Here is a 22,033-nt window from a genome sequence, read left to right as displayed (position 1 = left end):
CTTCTCATTGTGTACATTCCCATTCACGGGTTACATGCATCCTCGCACATGGCTGCATTCCGCATCTCCACACGTTCAGCTGTTGTGTGTCTGTGGTGCCATGTAATGTCTGTATTGGGTGCAGGGGTAGCCCAGGATGACCATGGAGTGGTGTCGTCATGTCTGGTAGGTGGTCGTGTAGTTTGACATGTTGTATGTGGTTTGGTCACCGGTGCATTCCCACAGTTGTGCGTTGTGTGTTGGTGGCGTTGGGATGTGTGATGTGTTGATTTGGCACTAACCAACGAGCAGTTCAGTTCCATATGTGCCATCCTGGAAGCGCTGGTTGAAGATAGACTGTCAGAAGATGAAGGAATCATGCACACTGCCTGGGTAGTTGGCGACAACATTGGTAAAGAGTCCCCGGTGGTCCACTATTGCCTGCACATTGATGGAATGCTGAGGCTTTCTGTTGCGGTAGTGGTGTGCAGTATCCACAGGGGGCACAGGTGGGACATGTGTGCAGTCGATTGCCCCCAACACCGCCGGGAGTCAGGCTATGGCGTACAAGCCTTGCTTTGTCTCCAGTTGTTCCTGCGTAGTGTTGGGGAAGTGAAGGTACTGGGGTATGAAGCTGAGGATGGCATCCAGGACATGTGTGATGAACTTTGATAGGGCTGGCTGTGAGACCCCTCCAACTCTGGCAGTTGTTGGTTGGAAGGTACCAGAGGCCAACAGTTGCAGCACAGCCAGCAGCTTTGTCTGCGGAGGGATGTTGGTTGTCCGCTGTGTTGGTACCGTCCGGCTTTGGTCAATGTGGGTCAGGATGCGGAGGATGGTTGCCTTTTTGAGCCTGTAGTGTGCAATAACTTCCGTGGGCGTTAGGTCTGTGAGAGTGGTGCGTTTTCGGTAGGTCCGCTGTCTTACTCTGCGCTGCCTCTGTGGTGGTCCGTGGGTGGGGCGGGTGTGGGTCCAGGGGGTGGTGGAGGTCCTGGGGGGGTGGCGGTGGGTGTTGTGGCCCTGTTGGGGCTCTGAGCTGCATGATGAGTAGCTCCATGGCGTCGTTTGTTCTTCCTGTGTGGCTGTGTATGGGGCTCCGTTGCCTACTGCAGGGAGTCGTTCGTCTTTACAACTGCTTGAGGCAGGTGTTAAATACCTGCGACTACCGTGGCTTATCACGTGGTTTTGACTCGCATCGCGGATTTGACAGTTCATTGTGAAAGTGGTTTTGTGGTTTTATTGCGTGTTTTTGCAGGGGAACGCCTACTCTGCATCTCATTAGCGTTAGTTGCTGGTGTCATCCGTGGTGTTGTTTTTTGTGGCTACTATCGCAGGTAAATTGGTGATATCAGCTGTTAGCACCAGCTTGTGAATGATGCGATTAATTTATCACCACTTTGGCTGCGATAAAGTGCCGCTAACTCAGCGATAGAACCTTGTGAATATGCCCCTTGGTGTGTGCCCCTATATTTCACAAATGGTGTGGAAATTGTTTTTGCAGTTTTTACTCTGGTAATGTTGTTTGTATATTAGAAATGCATCCATTGCTGAATTTCTGGCCCAAAGCCCATGATTGAACAAACCTTGAATCGATAGTGCCAATGGAAAAAAATCTAACGTTTTCTCCATGAATATCGTGGCCACAGAGGACATATTTTCTGTGTCACAATTGTGTAATACTTACAAAAGACATCTTATGTTCAGTGCATTTGGTGCATTGTATCTGTGCAGGATGAACCCAGATTGATAGGCTACTCTAGAATGGCTTAATCCAATTTGCTAAAACTTTCCCAAATATTTTACAGTCAGCATTTAAAATCAAGTGAGTGTTGATGTGGCTTAGGCAGCAATAGCATTATTCCTTCTCTACAAGACTGCAAAAGGACCCTATCTGCTTCCCATCCAAGTATGACTGGAGTAAACTAGAGGCCAAAGTACCAGTGTATTTCTTGTATAGTTCAGGTGAGAAGCCACCTGTGCCTGTAGATTTGCCTATTTGATCACTGATTGCAAGTGTGAGTTTGTCTAAGTTCAGAGGTTTCTCTAGTTCTGCAGTTTATTTTGGTGACATTTTCAATAATCTCAGTTGCCTCAGGTGTTGTCTCATATCAACTCAATTGAAATTGATATGCAGCACCATGTGCATCATATGCTACTCTTTTTGAAATTCTGCATTGATCCCTACTTGCGTATTAATTACTGCTGCAGTTGGAATGTGTACTTCTGTAATGGGGTGGTGAGGGGTATCTTTCACTCAAGCCAAGCTAGTAGCCTGCCCATTTTGTCTGTCTCCCCATGGTGCCAGGCCAAAATTCTCTGTATTTGTGTTTGCCAACTCTATATACCCGCTCCCTAAGTGTGGCCCTTGTGTGTTTGAGTGGTTCTCTAATTGCTATGTTCTTTGCTGCCATTATTTCATTTTCCAGTCTAGTTTCACCTTTTCGCAGGTTAGTTCTCACTCAGCTGTCTGCATACACATACCCCTAAGAAATGCTTTAAATGCATCTCTCTCTATAGTAACATCTTTAGCTGTCCCTGTGTTGTTCTGGAAGCACTGTTCTGTATGGGCTCTAATCTTCAGTGCTTGCAGTAGCTTTGTATGTGTGTCATCTGACCCATCGTGGGTGAATTAATACCAGGTTATGATCTGAAAGCGTGCATCCCAGATGTTTGACACAGAACACATCACCTCACAAATGCTCAGAGCATAGTGCCAAGTCTAATATTGTGTGCAGGTCATATATGTGTGAATAATAAGTGTATTCTTGTAGCTTTGGGTGTCAGTAAGGTTCCATCATCTGAGTCACATAGTGAGCCATCAGCATTCCTCACTGCTTGGGTGCCTATTAATGGAGGTTGCGTCCTATAATAAATGAGATCCTGGACACAGTTGAAATTGACCCTCGTTGTAACCAGTGAGTGGGCAAGATCTGCCAGTCTTGGCATCCAGGAGTCTTTGCGTCCTATCATAAATGAGATCCTGGACACAGTTGAAATCGACCCTCGTTGTAACCAGTGAGAGGGCAAGATCTGCCAGTCGTGGCATCCAGGAGTCTTCCTGCTGTGCACTGGTAGGAGCACAGATGCTGACTACTGCAGTTGGATTACTCTTGATTATGCCTTGGGCATTCACATGTTTACTCTCTGGGTCTAATATAGAATGGCTTAATACAAATGGGACCCTGGGTGTGATCCAAAATAATACCCCTCTGGCATATATTGAATATGTTGTCAAATATAGTTGTCCACTCTAACACACTTCCAATTATAACCTCTCTGTTTTTGTTAGATGGGTTTTTTACAACAGCCAAAACAATATTAAATTGCTAAAGGTATGAATGCATTCTATGCCTTTTTGGAAATTTCTTATACCCCTGATATGTCAAGTTAGCATCTTATACTTGGATGGTGCTATTACATTAGCTGCCCTGTGTGTTTCATACCTATCTGGTGTGATTAGAATTACCTCGAGTGAATGTGATTGCCCTACACGGTGTGATGCATAGTAACTGGGTCTGAATGATTTAATCTTAGGCATGTGTATCTTCAAACTAGTTAACCAAACCTGACCCATACCCCAGGCTTGGCTCACAAATGTCCAAATCCACTCCAACAGAATTACAACCTTCATATCCTCCTTGCAGGTGTATAGTGATCCACCAGGAAAGGACAGTGAACAGTTGATCCTAGGTTGATAGGACAGCAGGTGCCAATTGCTAACCCTACTCAATTTGTTTAACAATATGCATTTGCACACATTATTCAACTAGCATATACCTCTGTGTCTTATGCAAATAATAACATAAGTGACTTATGGGCAATTCTCAGCCCCCTTTGTTGTTGCCAATACAGACTTATCATGTCATACTGAGGCCACTCATTTAATTTTTGCCGAATGTTTACAGTAGATCATAGGCAGTTCCCTGAGTTTCTTTATATGATTATCTTTTCTCTTTGCACCCACCATTTGACTTATTTGTTCATAAATGTGATTCTGTTTGCTTTCATAGACATTTTGTCAGGTTCTAACTTTTTCTTTTTATTGAATGTGTGACTGTTGGTCATACGGACCCTTGTTCCTTTTACCCCTTCTGTGCATCGGACACGCGGGAGCCATCTGACGCATAAGTGGTCATGTGCGTCGGACGGCTCCCGCGCGTCCTGCGCCATGACCCAGGGAATCCCTCTGGTGCGGGCACCAGAGGGATTCCCTTTCCCCCCAACAGCCTTGGGAGCTGGGGAAGAGCTTCCCCAGCTCCCGAAGCCCCCCCCGGTTTCCCTAAAATGACGATCAGCGCGAACATCGCGCTGACGTAATTTCAGTGAAACCGAAACTGAAATGAGCCAACAGGCTCATTTCAGTTTCGCTTTCTATGTGCTTAGGGAGCTATCTCAGCCCCCTGAGCCCGTAGAAAGACGGGAGATGTATCATTGGAAAGGGGAGAATCACCCCAGTGGATGCCTGCTTGGGGATTGCCCCAGGAGGACGATCCTCAAGCAGGGATCCACCCACTCTGCACCAGGGAGAAGGGAGCAGCCCCATGCAAGGGCCTTTGCTCCCCCCATTATTTTTAGGTACATTCTGACTTTCTGCCCCCCTGGGGGGCAGATGGGGGTAGTAGCCCCCAATCTGCCCCCCTAGGGGCAGAAAGCACACTAGATGCCAGGGATTTTTTGGGAGCATTTTTAGTTAGGGTGGGGGCTGCCCAAAACGGGCATGCCAATGCCCCCACCCTGCCGCCATAATTACAGCCTTTCTGCCCCCCCTAGTGAGGTATCATTTTACTTGGGACACTAAGGAGAATGCTGTGGGGTAGAACATATGTGCCGCCAAGGTGATTCCACTAAAAAATATGTGGAAAATTTGTTTTTTTCAGCTAAATTTGAGGTTTGCAGGGGATTTGTGGTAGGGAAACGTTGTGGGATCTAGGCAAACCATACCCCATTGGACTCCTCAGGGTGTCTAGTTTTCAGAAATGTGTGGGTTTGATAGGTTTCCCTAGATGGCGGCGAGACAGGGGCCAAAACCCCAAGTGTCCCCCCCCCCAAAAAAAACAGCCAGTTTTGTTATGGGTAATTTTGACGTTTCCACAGTACGATTTGGGCCATTTCCTGTTGCAGCCACTATGCCTACCCACACAAGTGAGGTACCATTTTTATTGGGTGACATGGGGAAACGCTGGGTGGTAGGAAATTTGTGTCAGACCGGTGACCCTACAACTTTCCCACACAGAAATGTGAGAAAAAATAGATTTTTTCAACAAAATTTGAGGTTTGCAGGGGATTCTAGGTAGGGAAATGTTGGGAGACCCACGCAAGCCATACCTTGCTGGACTCCCCGGGTGTCTTGTTTTCAGCAATGTGTGGGTTTGATAGATTTCCCTAGATGGCCGCTGAACCCGGGGCCAAAAACCCAGGTGACCCCCCTTGCAAAACCTGGTTGTTTTGTGATATGTCATTTTGATGTCTCTGCAATATGTTTTGAGCCCTTGCCTGTCGCAGATACTTGACCCACTCACACAAGTGAGGTACTATTTTAATCGAGAGACCTAGGGGAATGCTGTGTAGAAGGAAATGTGTGGATCCACGCAGATTCCAGAACTTTCCCACACAGAAATTTGAGAAAAAAGTGATTTTTTCAGCGAAATTTGAGGTTTGTAGGGTATTCTGGATAGGGAAATTTTGGGGGACACACGCAAGCTATACTTTGCTGGACTCCCCCCGGTGTCTACTTTTCAGAAATGTGTGGGTTTGGTAGGTTTCCCTAGATGGCTGACGAGCCCGGGCCAAAAACTCATGGGACCCCCTTGCAAAACTAGGCTGTTTAGTGATAGGTAATTTTGATGTTGCCTCAATCGGTTTTGGGCCCTTGCGTGTTGCGGGTAGTTGACCCACCCACACAAGTGAAGTACCATTTTTCTCGGAAGACTTTGGAGAATGCGGGGTGAGTGGAATTTTGTGGGTTCACATAGATTCCAGAACTTTCCACCACAGAAATGTGAGGAAAATTTGTTTTTTTTTTTACATATTTCGAGGCTTGCAAGGGATTCTGGGTAACAGAACCTGGTGAGAGCCAGACAAATCACCCCATCCTGGAATCCCCTGGGTATCTAGTTTTAAAAAATTTATAGGTTTTCTAGTTTTCCTTAGATGCCGGCAGAGCTAGGGTTCAAAATCTACAGTTGGCACTTTGCAAAATAGTGTCAGTTTTCACTGTAAAATGGTGCGTGTCCGTGTTGCGTTTAGAGCCAATTCCTGTCACGGACACTAGGCCTACCCACACAAGTGAGGTTCCATTTCTCTCGTAAGACTTTGGGAAATGCGGGGTGGGTGGAATTTTGTGGATACACGCAGATTCCAGAACTTTCCACTACAGAAATATGAGGAAAATTTGGTTTTTGGACCAATTTTGAGGTTTGCAAGGGATTCTGGGTAACAGACCCCGGTGAGAGCCAGACAAGTCACCCCGTCCTAAATTCCCCTTGGTGTCTAGTTTTCAAAAATGTATAGGTTTGCTGGGTTTCCCTGGGTGCCTGCAGAGCTAGGGTGCAAAACCTACAGTTAGGCACTTTGCAAAATAGTGTCAGTTTTCACTGTAAAATGTGGTGTGTCCGCGTTGCGTTTAGGGCCGTTTCCTGTCACGGGCACTAGGCCTACCCACACAAGTGAGGTACTATTTTTATCAGAAGACTTTCAGAAATGCGGGGCGGGTGGAATTTTCTGGATCCACTCAGACTCCAGTACTTTCCACCACAGAAATGTGAGGAAAATGTGTTTTTTTGACAAATTTTGACATTTGCAAAGTATTCTGGGTAACAGAACCTGGTGAGAGCCAGTCAAGTCACCCCATTCTGGATTTCCCCGGGTGCCTAGTTTTCAAAAATGTATAGGTTTTCTAGATTTCTCTAGGTGCCGGCTGAGCTAGGGTTCAAAATCTACAGCTAGGCACTTTGCAAAAACAGGGTCAGTTTTCACTGTGAAAATGTGGTGTGTCCACGTTGCTTTTTGGGCAGTTTCCTGTCACAGGCACTAGGCCTACCCACACAAGTGAGGAACCATTTTTCTTGGAACACTTTGGGGAACGCGGGGTGGGTGAAATTTTGTGTATCCACTCAGATTCCAGAACTTTCCACCACAGAAATGTGAGGAAAATGTTATTTGTTTTGGGACAAATGTTTAGATTTGCAAGGGATTCTGGGTAACAGAACCTTGTGAGAGCCAGTCAAGTCACCCCATCCTGGATTCCCCTGGGTGTCTAGTTTCCAAAAATGTATAGGTTTGCTAGGTTTCCCCAGGTGCTGGCAGAGTTAGGGTTCAAAATCTACAGCTAGGCACGTTGCAAAAAAAGGGTCCGTTTTCACTGTGAAAATAAAGCGTGTCCACATTGCATTTTGAGACGTTTCCTGTCACGGGCACTAGACTTACCAACACAAGTGAGCTACCATTTTTATCGGGAGACTTAGGGTAACACAGAATTGTAGAGCAACTGTTATTACCTATTGACTTTCGATACATTTATGCCTTCCAAATGAAAGACAATGTGTAAAATAGAAGTCACTTTGAAAATGTCCTATAATTCTCATGCTAGTATGGGTACTCACATCTCACTAGCTACTGTTATTAAACACTATATTTTGTTCCAATTTCAGAAATAGATAGGTGTCTTTCATACCGATTTTTCCATGTATATATTTTCCCAAATTAATTGCTATATACCCGGTACATAATAAAAAACCATTGCAAGACTCTGCTCAGTTATTGGTTCTGGGTTCGTCGGGTTCTAGGTGAACCTACGAGTCCTAAATTTCTCCAAAACCAGAAAGGTCCAGTGGATGTAACGGTATATTGCTTTCAAACAGCTGTCATAATTAGAAGAAGTTACAGGTGAAAACGTTGACACAAAAGGCTGTTTTTTTCAACTAATTTTCAATTTTTCCTATATTTAACTGTTAGTTTCTATAAAGAAACCTTGAAGGATCTACACAAATGACCCCTTGCTAAATTCAGAATTTTGTCTACTTTCCAAAAATGTATAGCTTTCCAGGATCCATTATTGCTTTCATACCCATTTCTACCATTAACTGGGAGGAGGTTGAAAGCACAAAAAATAGCAAAAATAGGCTATGTCCCAGAAAAATGCCAAAACTGTGTAAAACAATTTGGTTATCTGACAAAAGTCTGCTTGTCCCTGAAAGCTGGAAAATGGCGATTTTAGCACCACTACCCCTTTGTTGATACCATTTGCAGGGTAAAAAACAGACGCTTTCATCTCTAGCCCTTTTTTCCCATTTTTCCCAAAATTTCTGGGTCCCCTCCAGGGGAATCCATAAACCCTGGGTACTTTTAGAATCCCCATGATGTTAGAAGAAAAGGACGCAAATATGGCGTGGATATCTTATGTGGTCAAAGAGTTACAGTGGCCTAAGCGCGAACTACCCCAAATAGCCAGAAAAAGCTAAGCACAGGGGGGGAAAGGCCTAGCAGCGAATGGGTTAAACAGTTGTACCCCCTGATCTCTATATATCCTCGTGATTCCCTTGTATGTTTGCAGCATGAGATTAATTCAAGCATTCCATCCATCACTTTTTTGTATACATTTTCATAATTTAGTGTGTTGTCCGAAGTGGGACGGGAATGCCCAGATGTGGGTCCCATGCACACTATGTCACTGGAATCAAGCTACAACCGGCTGATGAGCCCTAACTAGGACAAAACCAGTCCTGGGTTGCTTGTGCTCTGCTTCAGGGAAGACCTGTCCTTGCAGTTTATGCTGGACAAATCCCACTGCAGTACGGTCAAGGCTGATTTGTATATGGCAGGGTCCAAACTGAGGTGACATGATGTGCAATTAACAATGAATTGGGATGCAGCCCAAGTGGCTGAGAAAAATCCAAGATTTCCATCCATCACTTTTTTGTATACTTTAGTGTAGTCCCTTAGTGGGACAGATATACTCAGATTAGTTGATGAGCCCTATCTATGGCAAAAAGGGTCATGGTTTGCTTGTGTTCTGGTTCAGGGAGAACCTGGCGAAGCAGTTTGGGCAGGACTGTTCCCATAGGAACAGGGTCAAGTTGGTTTGCATATGGCTGGGTCCACATTGAGGTGGCATGGTGTGCAAAATAGTGATGGATTGGAATGCAACCCTGAGTGATTACCAGTGGCTGAGATTAATTAAAGTGTTTGATCCATCACTTTTTTGAGTACTGTGTTGCCCTTTTTTGGGAAGCGTATGCTCAGACATGAGTCTCATGCACACTGTATTACTGGAACCAAGCTATACCTGGCTGATGAGCTCTAAGTAGGGCAAAACTGGTCCTGGGTTGCGTGTGTTCCTGTTCAGGGAAGACCTTTCCTAGCAGATCGGTTGGAGTGTTCCCAATGGAGCAGAGTCAAGACTAATTTGCATATGATTGGATTCAAACTGAGGTGGCATGGTCTGCAAAATATCAATGAATTGAGATGCTGCCCAAGTGATTACCAGTAGCTGAGATTATTTCAAACATTCCACCCATCACTGTTTATTGTATACTTTAATTTATCGACAAAGTTGTCAACTTTGCAATCAACCTTCCTTACCATTCAGCCTCCTGTCCAGACACCTGCAATGAAGACTGGCTGTCTGCTAGCAGCAAGGCCTTATTGTTCAGGTTTCTTTCAATAGTATGAGCTCCCGCCCCTTTTTGCACATTCTACGTTTTTGACCCGCTCCATTGGAATGCTCTTTCCTTTGAGCTTATTGATTTTCACTCCTTTTCAAGACAGCCTTAAAAAATACTACCTAAAGCTAGAATCCCACGAGTAGGGCCTCATTGACATATTGACTTGACCTCATTAGTACCATGTATACACACATTAAAAAAAAATCCCTTGCAAATTGTCTGTATTAATGGTTTGGCCTGGCATTCCCTCCTCTCATTCCACACAATGTTCCATGACTCATAACTAAATATCACACTTCCGGTTTATGTTACCCTGACAGTGTTTATTGTCAGGCCTGCCCAAATGGTACCCTTGTGCACAGTTTCTGTTCGAAAGCTGCTGCTGCTGCTGAATAAACAAACGCATTCTCTGCAAGATCCGTTTTCTATCAGAAATACATGGATATATTGCATATTGGTTTAGTAAATGTGTGTTGACTGCTGGTTTGTTTTCAATTATTAACCAGGAACCAGTGTTCGAGGGTGAAATTATGTATGGGTGCCATGGGCATGTTCCATCAACATCCTGAAGGTTACAACTTACACTCCCCTGAAACCCTGGCCAGGCATCTCAAAAGCCACACGTTCCTCTTCAGGCAAAATCCAGACTGTGATGAAAAATAAACAAACCCCGAAAGCGTGTAGAAATCAATACCCCCAGCTCCTCTTCTTTTAAAATGTCCTGGCCTGTTTCCTCTGAAACCAGGCATTCTCTTTGCTGGTTTTCTCAATCCTCTGGGGCTATTGTATCAGACGCAGTTTGGTTTCCGCAAGCAAGAGCTGTGCTAGTAATTGCTTACCTGACTCACAGGCAAATGTCTTTGACGTCTCGTCATGAAAGATAATTGCTACTGCATGCTTCTTTGTCTCTCGAGGCAGTCTGGTTATGTTTTTGATGTTGTGCAGTTCAGTTACCTAGGAAAGAAGAAATACAGTTGTTCTATTTTTATTGTGCATAAAATATTACTTGACCTCGTACACATGTGAATGCGAGACACATGGAGGCTGAGCCTGAGCGCAGCTCTTTTCTCCTGTCAGATAACATTTTAATGCAGGATTCAGATACTGGCCAATTTTGACTGCAGTTAAGTGAAGGCTGGCAATCAGATAGATGCAAAAGTGATGTGTATTTTCTTTACTCTTTACGGGGCATATTATCAAGGGCCGCGTTAAAATTATCGCATGTTTAGCGGCAGAAAACTGCCGCTAAAGCGGCGATAATGGGCTTGATAATATGCCGCAGAGAATTCCAATAGAAGGCCATGTTGACACCAGAACATGGGCTTCTATGGGAATTCTCAAGGGCATATTATCAAGCCCATTATCGCCGCTTTAGCGGCAGTTTTTTGCCGCTAAACCAGCGATAATTTTAACGCCGTCCTTGATTATATGCCCCCGCATTTCTAACTTCCCATTTTCTTCGTGGACAATATGCAATCATGAGAGCCGGACAGGCCTTTATTATCACGGGGCATTTCTCCGATGGGCTGGTTCCCTTGGAGGCCGGTTTTGAAAGCCCAGGTTTGCTCCTGGTGCATCTGCCACTTTCTCCAGCTCCCCGAGGTGAGCTGCAGCGGGCACAAGGGTTCAAGCAGAGGAGTAGCTAGACCTACTGCCTCCTGTGGCGGCCCCTAGGTTTGCTGCCCGGTGAGCAACTTGTTCCGGGGGGGTGGGGTTACGGCCGACGATGATTTGTTCTGGGGTTGGGGGGTGGTGGTAGTCGACAGACAAAACTTGCTCACTTCCGCTGCCGCCAAAAAGAGTGCTGCCTGGGGCACACCGCACCTCCTGCAACACCCCCCCCCCCCCCCCCCCCCCAGGTATGCCACTGTCTTCAAGAGATGAAGGAGCATATTAACAAGGGTTTTATCTCTGCTTTTTTGGCTTTAAAAGCCAAAGAAGCGGAGTTAAAAATATTGCCCTATTAACAGCAGGGTGCTAACATGCTAAATCGCATGTTAGCACCCTTTTTCACTACACTTCCCTTTGCATCTCAAAGTGGGCGTTCCAGAGCAAAATAATAGGAGAAATGTCGCTAAGCGACATTTCTCCTATTATCACGCTACACGCTAACCCTGTTAGAGACAAAAAAAGCAGCGCTAACCACGGTTAACGCTGCTTTTTTACGTCTGCTAATTTTCAGACTTAGCCAGGTAATCCAATGGGAGGTGGATTACATGGCTAAGTCCACCATGGCCTATCAACAAGGATATCCCTATCCTAGTTTTATCACTGCATTACCAGCGATAACCTCCCAAAATTCCGCTATCGCTGGATTTTTTATCGCCTAGGCGGTTAGCGTTGTTAATAACGCGATAACCAGGCGATATTATCCAGCGATAGCGGGCGTTAAAAAAATGAACGCTAAGCGCCCTTAGCGTTAATTTTCCTTGTTCCTTGTTAATATGCCTAGAAGAAAGACAGAGAGGTAGGGGGAAGGTGAGAGAAAGTGATCAGACAGGAGAGAGAGAGATGATAGAGAGAGAGAGACAGAGACAAGAGAGAGACAGGGAGAGAAGGATGGATGAAAAGAGAGATACTGTGCAAGGATACAAAGGTGTTATGGGCATTTTTGCCAAGGCTGCTTTTGGTTCACTAGTCCAGTCCTGGCAATCTTTTCAACAACAGTTCTCCTTCAAATGCTTATATGAATTACCATCATGACCATTCCTGACATCACCCATGACGAAATTGATGACACCACTCAGGCAGCATCGTGATAAACACACATTTATATTATTATGTTTCATTTTTTAACATTCCAAAGTGTCATGACAAATTGCCACCTGCTGTGAATTTACTTCCATTAAAGTTAATAATTGGGAGTACTGTTTCTGTAACATGAGATTGTGCCTTAAACATATCTGTTGCTCGTTCGCTCGTGTGCACACTGACACTCCTTTTGTTCTTCTGGAATGTTTAATGCTCCTTTGTATTGGTCATCGAGCCCTGCATGGTGCTGGTGCTCCTGCAATTCAGGCTGGATTTCATGGTGCATCGTTCTAGGAGGCAGAGCCTTTTCGGGTATGACTCTAACACTCTGAAACCAACTGTTGGTCTCTCTCAGCTCCAATCTCAATCACATTTCTTTCCTGAAAATCCTGAAGACCCATAGGCTTTCCTAGCAAACTGCCCCAGTTTTTTTCATATTCAGCCTCATTATTTCATTCCTAGCTCCAAGAAGCCAATGGGTGACCATACTCTTATGGGGGCATATTATCAAGAAACGGCATTAAAATTATCGCCACTTTAGCGGCAGAAAACTGCCGCTAAAGCGGTGATAATGGGCTTGATAATATGCCATTGAGAATTCCAATTGAAGCCCATGTTCTGGTGTCAACATGGGCTTCTATTGGAATTCTCTGTGGCATATTATCAAGCTCATTATCGCCGCTTTTCCTGCAGTTTTCTGCCGCTAAAGCGGAGATAATTTTAACGCCGTGCTTGATAATATGCCCCATAGTAAGTACCTAAATAAATTGCTCTGAAGTGGTCTGCAGCAAGAGTGAACACAGACTCTCCCAAGTTCAAGAAAGAAAAGTATGTATAGCCTACATTTCTGCTTAGTTTAGGGCCATATTTATCAAGAAGTTGAGTTGCTTTTGGTAATGCTTTATTGATGCAGAGGAATACGAGGACCTCTCTACCACATAAAGAAGCACTTACCTCATTTAGTCAAGAGGAAATACCCCTGTTTAGTGGAGATTCACCTCTTTGTAGTCTTGGTGTCTTCTCAACAAGAAAACACGTTATCAAAGATTTATGGATGAAGACGGTTTAGGAACAATCTCATTATCGAAATTACATGTACACAAAGTCACTGGAAACATTTCCTGTGGTCCTTCATGTAGCTGTAGTGCAGAATGCAAACAAGACATTTACCCTACAAGAAAGCACTTACTAATTACTCAGATGAAAGAACTCCAGTGGGGTAGATGTTTTTGGGCAAAACTGGGCACTCTTATGGGAAGAAAATGGGTTCCATACTGTCCCTGGTGCGCATTTCACAGAAATTGAACTTTTAACTGCAAGCACATACAAATGTAACCGTAGCAGGTGCCCCAGCTGAAGCTCCACTTAAATACAAACATTCATAACTTCTTAGTCTTGACAAAGGAAAATCAAATATGTTTCCTCTTGTATTCCATGTTGAAAATAAATCTGAAATCCTTAATGGAGGTGAATGCATCATTGATCTAAGGGAGGGCAATCTGATCTCTAGTGACTGTGATGAGTGGTTTCTTTCTTGTCATCTCCTGATGAGAGTAGAGCCATGGTCCTCCCATTTAAATACCCTAACTATGCAAATGCCCAATATTCATAGTGCCACTCACACACCCACTCACAGACACACACAGGCACTCACACACCCACTCACATATCCATAGTGCCACTCACAAACCCAGTCACAGACCCAAACCGGCATTCACACACCCACTTGCACACCCATACAGGCACTCACTCAACCAGTCACAGACCCATACAGCCACTCACACAGACCAATGCAGCCACTCATACACCCAGTCACCATCCTATACAGCCACTCACACACACACACACTCTCAAAGTTTACAGGTTACAATTAGGAAATAAAATGCTTTAAAAAAGTAGAAATTCACCGAAAAAAACCAAAGGTTATAGGGACATTATAGTTAGGCTCATATTTCACTTGTACAATGTCACAGACATTTAGCAGTTATAAATACCTGTGCTAACTATGACTTATACCCCTGCAATGCACTGCTTATGACCTCACATGTTACATCATCAGTGAGATTACTGATGACATCACTGATGACAACTCAAATGACATCACTGATGATATTCTCTACTGAACAACTCACACACCCTCATAGAACATCTCATATATCCACTCCTACTCCCACACAACCACTCACATATCTATTCACAGACCCATTTATGCACTCACACACTCACTCACTGATTCATAGAGCCACTCACACATCCATTCACTCATACATCCACTCACCCAATCACTAACTCACCCATATAGCCACACATGCACACTCTCACTCACTCACTCACTCGCTCGCTCACTCACTCACTCACTCACTCACTCACTCACTCACTCACTCACTCACTCACTCACTCATTCACTCACTCACTCACTCACTCACTCACTAACTCACCCATACTGCCACTCACACACTGAGTGAGTTACCCATACAGTCACTCACATAGCCACTCACTCACTCATACAGCTACTCATACACCCACTCTCTTACTCATACAAATACTAACACATGCACTCACTCACCTATAAAGTACCTAACAGAAGCAGACCCACTCACTCACCCATACAAAACCTATGCAGCCACTCACTCACCCTTACAGCCACTCATGCACCACATCACTCAGCTTTACAGCCTCTCACATACCCACTCACCCATGTACCACTGAGACACCCACTTACTCACCTGCACAGCCACACACAGTCACTTACTCACCCATACAGCCACTCATACATGCACTCACACACCAATACAGCCACTTACTCACCCATACAATCACTTACACATCCATAGAGCCATTCAGACACCTACTCACACATGGATACACACTGTCACACAGCTACTCACATAGTGTGAGGTGTGGCGCAGCGGCCAGGGCAACTGACTCTGGAACCCGGGGGCTCACGGTTCAATCGCCGGTGGCAGAAGAGCCCACCACCATGTGACTCTGGGCAACAGCTTGCTTAATCTTCCCGATGGCCCCCAGCACCTTGACACCTTCGGGTAATTGTAGCAGTACTAACTATATATCTTTAACACTCAGAAACCTTTAGATAACACTCACAATCACTGGATGATGTCATCAGTGATGTCACTGACCATGTCATGCATGATGTAATATATGAGGTCATAAGCAGTGCATTGCGGGGGCATACAGTTGGCTTGGGTAACTATAAGTGAATGTAACGACTTGTATAAGTCTGTGAATTGGTATGTGAGTGGTTGTGTGGGTGTTCGAGTGGGCATATGAGAGGTTATATGGGGTGTGAGTGGTTCTGTGGATGATGTCATCAGTGATGTCATCAGTGATGTAATTTGGAATTTCATCAGTGATGTCATCAGTGATGTAACTGACTATGTCATGATTGATGTAATATGTGAGGTCATAAGCAGTGCACTGCAAGGCCATAAATTACAGTTGGCTCAGGTAACTATAACTGTTAAATTGCACTGCTTTTTTACAAGTGAAATCTGAGCCTAACTATAACGTCCCTGTAACCTTTGGTTTTTTCCAGTGAATTTCTAAGGTTATTTTTATTCTATTTTCTAACTATAGTGTCTGTCAACCTTTGTTTTTTTTAATGAACTTATAAGGTTTTTTAATTTTATTTCATAACTGCAAACACTAACCTTTGGCACTGAGTGTTTTAGTGAGTACATGAGAGTCTCAGTGGGTGTATTAGTGTCTGAGTAGCTTTGTAAGTGGGTGTGAAAGTATGAGTGGGGCTGTAAGTGAGTATATAAGTGTCTTAGTAGATCTGTGAGTGGGTGAGAGATAGTATGAGTGATTTTGTAGGTGGGTACACAAATGTTTGACTGTGACTGTCAGTGGGTGTGTGTTCAAGTTCATCTTGGAGAGGAGTTGGCCTAACGGCTAGGGAGGTCGACCTCGAATCTGGTGAACCGGGTTTGAGTCTCGGCAATGAAGCTGAAAATCCTGTGATTCTGGGCAAATCACTTAATCTCCCTGTGCCTAATAAAAATGAATGTGTCCTCATGTAACGCAACTGGTGCTATGTAAAGCGCTCTGATACCCGATACCTTCGGGTCAAGTTCGCCCTATGTAAAACTCCGTAAAGCAAAATAAAATCTTAGGGGCAGATTTACAAGAAAGTGACGCATCTGTAGAGATGCGTCACTTTCCCTGCGCCAACATGCCAAATCCTTGCGTCACCATGGATGCGCCTTATTTACAATATGGCGCACCATGGTGCAAGGATTGACAGATGCGTCAGAAATTCTGACGCATCAGTTGATGGAAAAGTCACGCATTGCTAGAGTCGTGTCACGAGCACGATGCAACTCCAGCAATGCTCAGGACCGCCCCATGCTGCGTCAATTCTTACGCCTGCTTCAAGCAGGCGCAGGGTTTTGACGCAGCATTGACGTAAAAGTGACTCAGTGGAATCTTGTAGATTTCACTGCGTCACTTTTACGGGGCTTCCTGCGATGGAACGCCCACTCTGCATACATTAAACCTGACGCAGGTTTAATGTGGCGCAGGGCTTTACAACGTGATGCATCTCCCTAGATATGTCACGTTGTAAATGGGCCGCAACGTTTACGCTGCCGCTGCGTCACAAAAGTGACACAACAACGGTGCAAATGTGACGCAAGGGGCTTGTGATTCTGCCCCTTAGAGTGGAAGATTGAGTGACTGGGTCTGCGAGTGCCTGGGAGAGTGTCTGAGTTGCTATGTGAGTCAGTGCATGAGTGCCTGAATGGGTCCTGCTTGTTTTCTGCCTCTTTCTGCTCAATTCTGACCTTTATTTTGCCTCTTTCTGCTGGTTGCTGCCTTTATCTTTCCTCTTTCTGCCCATATAGGACCCGTATTTTGCCTCTTTCTGCTCATTTCTGAGCTTTAGTTTGCCGCTCTCTGCTCGATTCTGCACTCTTTTTTGCCTCGTTGTGCTCTTTTCAAGTCTCTATTTTTCCATTTACTGCACGTTTCTGAGCTTTATTTTACTTTTTTCAGCTCATTTTTGATCTCTAATTTGAATATTTCTGCTAGATTCTGACCTTTATTTTTCCTCTTTGGGCTTGTTTCTGATCTCTATTTTGCCTCTTATTGCTTGTTTCTAACCTTAACCTTGACTCTTTCTGCTCATTACGATCTCTATTTTCCCTCTTTCTGCTCATTTCAGATATTTATTCTGCCTCTTGCTGCTCGTTTCTGACCTCTAATTTCTTGCCTTTATCATACCTTTTTCAGCTTATTGCTGACCTTTATTCTGCCTCCTTCTGCTAGTTTCTCACTTTTATTTTGCCTCTTTCTGCATGTTTCTCACTTTAATTTTGCCGCTTTCTGCTCATTTCACACCTTTATTTTGCCTCTTTGTACTCATTGCTGACCTTCATTCTGCCTCTTTCTGCTCGAGACTGACCTTTATTTTGCTTCTTTCTGCTAGTTTCTGACCTTTATTCTGCGTCTTTCTGCTTGTTTCTGACCTCTATTCTGCCTCTTTCTGCTCGCTGCTGACCTTTATTCTGCCTCTTTCTTCTAGTTTTGGACCTTTATTCTGCCTCTTCCTTCTTGTTTCTGACCTTTATTTTACCTCTTTCTTCTCTTTTCCCCCGGGACCAGGGGGGAAGCCTCAAGGCTCCGCTGTCCCAGCCAGCTTCCTTCCTCCTGCGGGTGCAGGCATTGCTCTCACAGACAGGGAGCTGCTAAACATGCAGCTCCCTGTCTGTGAGAGCAATCCATGTGTCTGTTTCCATGCCCCTTTGACCGTGGGCAGTAAAACAGATGAAAACTACACTCACTGCAAGCAAGAGCAATTGCACAGCCCTCGTTTGCTGAGAGTGGAGTTCATGTCTGCTCTGACTTGGCAGGAGCTGTTAAATCTCCTGCCAAGTCTGAGCAAGTAGCTACATCCCGGGGGTGGGCACTAATTGGTTCCGGGAGGGGGCCTCATGGCCAACGCCCAGTTTTTTAAGTGATTTGGCTATGGGACGATGGTGGTCCCAGGGGCATGGGGGTCTCCATGTGGCCACACCCATTCCTTTTATATTTAGCCCGGGGAGGTGGTTGACCCCGGGGCTTGTAATAAGCGCAGGAGGGGAGTCCGCACAGACCCCCCCCTTTTTCTAGGGCACTTGACAGACCAGAAGCAAACTCCTGAGCACACGTTCTGGGGTGAAAATACTTTGGTTTGTAAAGTCTCACAATCTGAGAGAATAACCTGTGAGGTCGACACAGGTATATTTCTAAGGTTTCTTTTATTCCTTCTTGAAAACACACAATCAGCCAACACGTGTTTCGTCACAATGGGAACGTGTCCCGTGACTTCTTCAGGGCTGGGGAAGATACAAAAAGGTTATGTGAAGCTACATGAACAAGGAGCAGCATGGATAGAGATTAGCAGCACTTGTGAAGAAAGAGCTGAGACACCAAAATATGAGTGGATACCCTACAAAAATGATGTAAAGGCAAGTATGAGTGACTTCACAGCAAAACGAGATAAACCTAGTGGGGCATACAGTGAGAGACAAGGAGCAAAATCGCTCCTAATGCACATAGACGGCGTGACTAGGGCAAAATGTGTGAAGTGATCAAGTGAAGAGATAATGTCCAATACCACAAAGTGAACATAAAATAGGCATAACAAAACATTTAGCAGAAGACAGTGAGAATAATTACAGTAAAGGCTGAAGATTTGAAAGGTAAAATGTAACACATGGACCTGACATCGAATAACAACCCTACGGGGAAGAATACATCCCTCATGGGGAAAAAAAAATCCTAGTTATGCATTACAAATGCCACACGAGAGGACTCAGATCTCGGATCTTCCCGACTTTCGACAATCTGGACGACGATTTGTTAGGCAAATGGGAGGAAGCTCTCACCTCTAATTCCAATACACTCATCAACATACTGATTGAGAACGCAGAACGCAAGGTAGCGAAACTGCAGATAGACATCACCACAAATGAGATGAAGCAGACTATTGGGAAGGAAGGGTGTTTATCTTTGCTAGGAAGTACGATCAACTTATCCAAAGGGTCCCCCAAGGCGACGGAGACCCAGATCAGAAACAGCTTCAATCTCTTCCAGCTCTACCTCCCTCAGCACTATCCTAACTAGTGACAGTGAAACAGAGAGTCAGACAGGTGCATCTAACAGATCAGGACAGACAAAATCATCTTTTTTAAGGGAAGTGCAAACCATCAGGAGAGAAAACAGAACACAGCAAACACGAGGAGCACAAGACAGAAAACCCGAAGTGGTAAGAGATCAGGACAAAGAAGAGTATGAAAAGAAATTGAGGTCAGGGAACAAGAGGAACAAATAAACACAATAGCCGATGAGGTACAGGTAGTTAATCCCTCCTCGAAACCTCTCAACAAAGATATGATATCATTACTAAGCAAGGGATTAAGTTTCAACCCCACGAACAGGGAGATATATGCAGACTCAAAATAGACCTTTTTAAATTTATCAGGGGTCTCAAATTGAAAAAACACTTTAGTGGCAGTGCATCAACCATTAGAAACAGTGTGAACATCCCAATAGACAACATGTCCAATGCTCAAAGCATTAAGGATATTCAAGCTACACACCTGCTTCTATCTTTCACAGATTTGGAAGGACCACCAGTCAATATGGAACTGCTTCTTCAAGAACTCAACATAGATACGGACCACACCACATCTAGTGGCCTTAAAGTCAAATCTAAATGGACTCCAACTCTTCCAGGGAGCAACCCCATGGACACTTTTTACAACCTAGTACTTGAAGACATAGACAAATATGAACACAAAATATCTAAGACTAGCCACAGACATAAAGACAATCTGATGAGGAGTGAACGTTTGACCCTTAAAACATTGAGTGCATACTGTGAAATTATAATCAGGGAAGCCGACAAAGGGGGCAACGTTGTAGTCATGAACCAGGTCGACTATCACAATGAAATCATGTTGCAATTGCAGGACACGACCTGCTATGAATTACTCACCTATAATCCCACAGGACCATTGACCCTTAAGATCACCAAACTTCTAGCAGAATGGCATGCACTTGGTTTAATTGATGAGGACGAATTTCTTTACATGAAAGTGTTCAGACCTACTTTTCCTTGGCTATATACCCTTCCCAAACTACACAATCAGGCACCTTTTTCTCCTGGCAGACCCATTGTGTATGGTATAGGGAGCCCGACGGAAAGAATAGCACAGTATGTTGATCTGTTCCTAGGACCTATGGTTAGGAACCTTCCTTCCTATATTCAAGACACTAAGCACATCTTGAGTATTCTAGCCGATTTACAATGGCAACCGGGCACCATTCTGGCTACTTTAGATGTTGTTTCCCTCTACACCACTATCAAACCAGATCTAGGCCTACAGGCAGTAACACGCCTTCTACACAATAGGCCGGCGACCTTATGGCAACATACTAACATGCTTACCACCATGACGGAGGTCATTCTCAACAACAACTTTTTTATGTTTGATAAAAATTGGTACAAACAGATCAAAGGCGTTGCCATGGGCTCCAGATTTTCACTCTCTTTCGCTAATCTATACATGGGCTGCTTAGAAGCAGAATGGCTCTGGAGCAGTAAGGGAGCCGCTTGGAGTGATTCCATCATCTTTTGAGGTCGCTACATAGACGACTGTCTGCTACTGTGGTCAGGCTCCCAAGAAAGATTCAATGACTTTTGTACGCATCTTAACTCCAATGATATGGACATGAGATTTACCAGTAACTGTAGCACATCTAGTATCACCTTTTTAGATGTAGAACTTTACATCAGAGCAGATAAATTGCATAGCCGACTTCATCGTAAATAAACATCGTGCAATGCTATTCTACATGCTGAGAGTTCCCACCCTGGCCGCCAGATCCAGGCGATTCCATATGAAGAATTTGTCAGAGCTGGGAGAAACTGCAGTGAGGATCCAGAATTCAACAAACGCATTGCAGACATGAAGAGTAGATTCAAGAGAAGGGCCTACAAACCACCTATCATTCAAAAAGCTGTAAACAGAATTGGTAAAATAGGTAGGGTAGCCACTTTATGCGATAAAAACACTACTCAGCCACACAAACAACCAGTGAGACTGATTACAGATTTAAATTACATGAATGTGGCGATCAGGAAGAGTCTTAACAAACACTGAGGTATTCTGCTTGCTGATAAATCCCTGAGTGACTTTATAACTACCAGTCCTCAGATCACTTATAGACGAGGCAGGACACTAAGGAACAGACTCAGTCCAACGGTTCCACGCACTGTGGTGGAGTGTTCTTGGCTCTCAAATCATACGATAGGTTTCTACAAACGTGGTTGTTGTGGTGTGTGCAGATGGGCCCAAAATAGAATTAAGAATTTCACCAGCTTCGACAAGAAAAACATTTATCACATCAAACAGAACATCAATTGCAACACCAAATTTGTGTTGTACGTCATAGAGTGCACATGCAAGAGCCAGTACGTGAGAAGCACTATTAGACCCCTGAAAGAAAGTATCAGTGAACATGTGAGAGCACTTAATCACCAAGACGCCAGATACCCAATGGCTGTACACGCCGCAACCTGTCCTTCTCAAAGCCAGCAGAAACGATTTTTATTCTACGGCATCGATGTGACC

General features: G+C 44.5%; 1 protein-coding gene across 1 annotated transcript in view; it reads right to left on the bottom strand.

The window, feature by feature from the left end:
- The window catches only part of DOK6 (docking protein 6), a 1,435,463-nt gene that overhangs the window by 1,290,963 nt on the left and 122,467 nt on the right, over positions 1-22,033 (bottom strand). The window contains exon 4 of the mRNA XM_085603942.1: positions 10,481-10,595. Coding sequence (XP_085460068.1) covers positions 10,481-10,595 — 115 coding nt within the window. The remainder of the gene's footprint in view (positions 1-10,480; positions 10,596-22,033) is intronic.

The sequence above is a fragment of the Triturus cristatus genome, chromosome 5_1 (assembly GCF_964204655.1).
Source record: "Triturus cristatus chromosome 5_1, aTriCri1.1, whole genome shotgun sequence".
In the NCBI taxonomy this organism is placed as follows: Eukaryota; Metazoa; Chordata; class Amphibia; order Caudata; family Salamandridae; genus Triturus; species Triturus cristatus.
The sequence above is the reverse complement of the archived record's forward strand: the minus strand, read 5'-3'. Positions and strand labels throughout refer to the sequence as shown.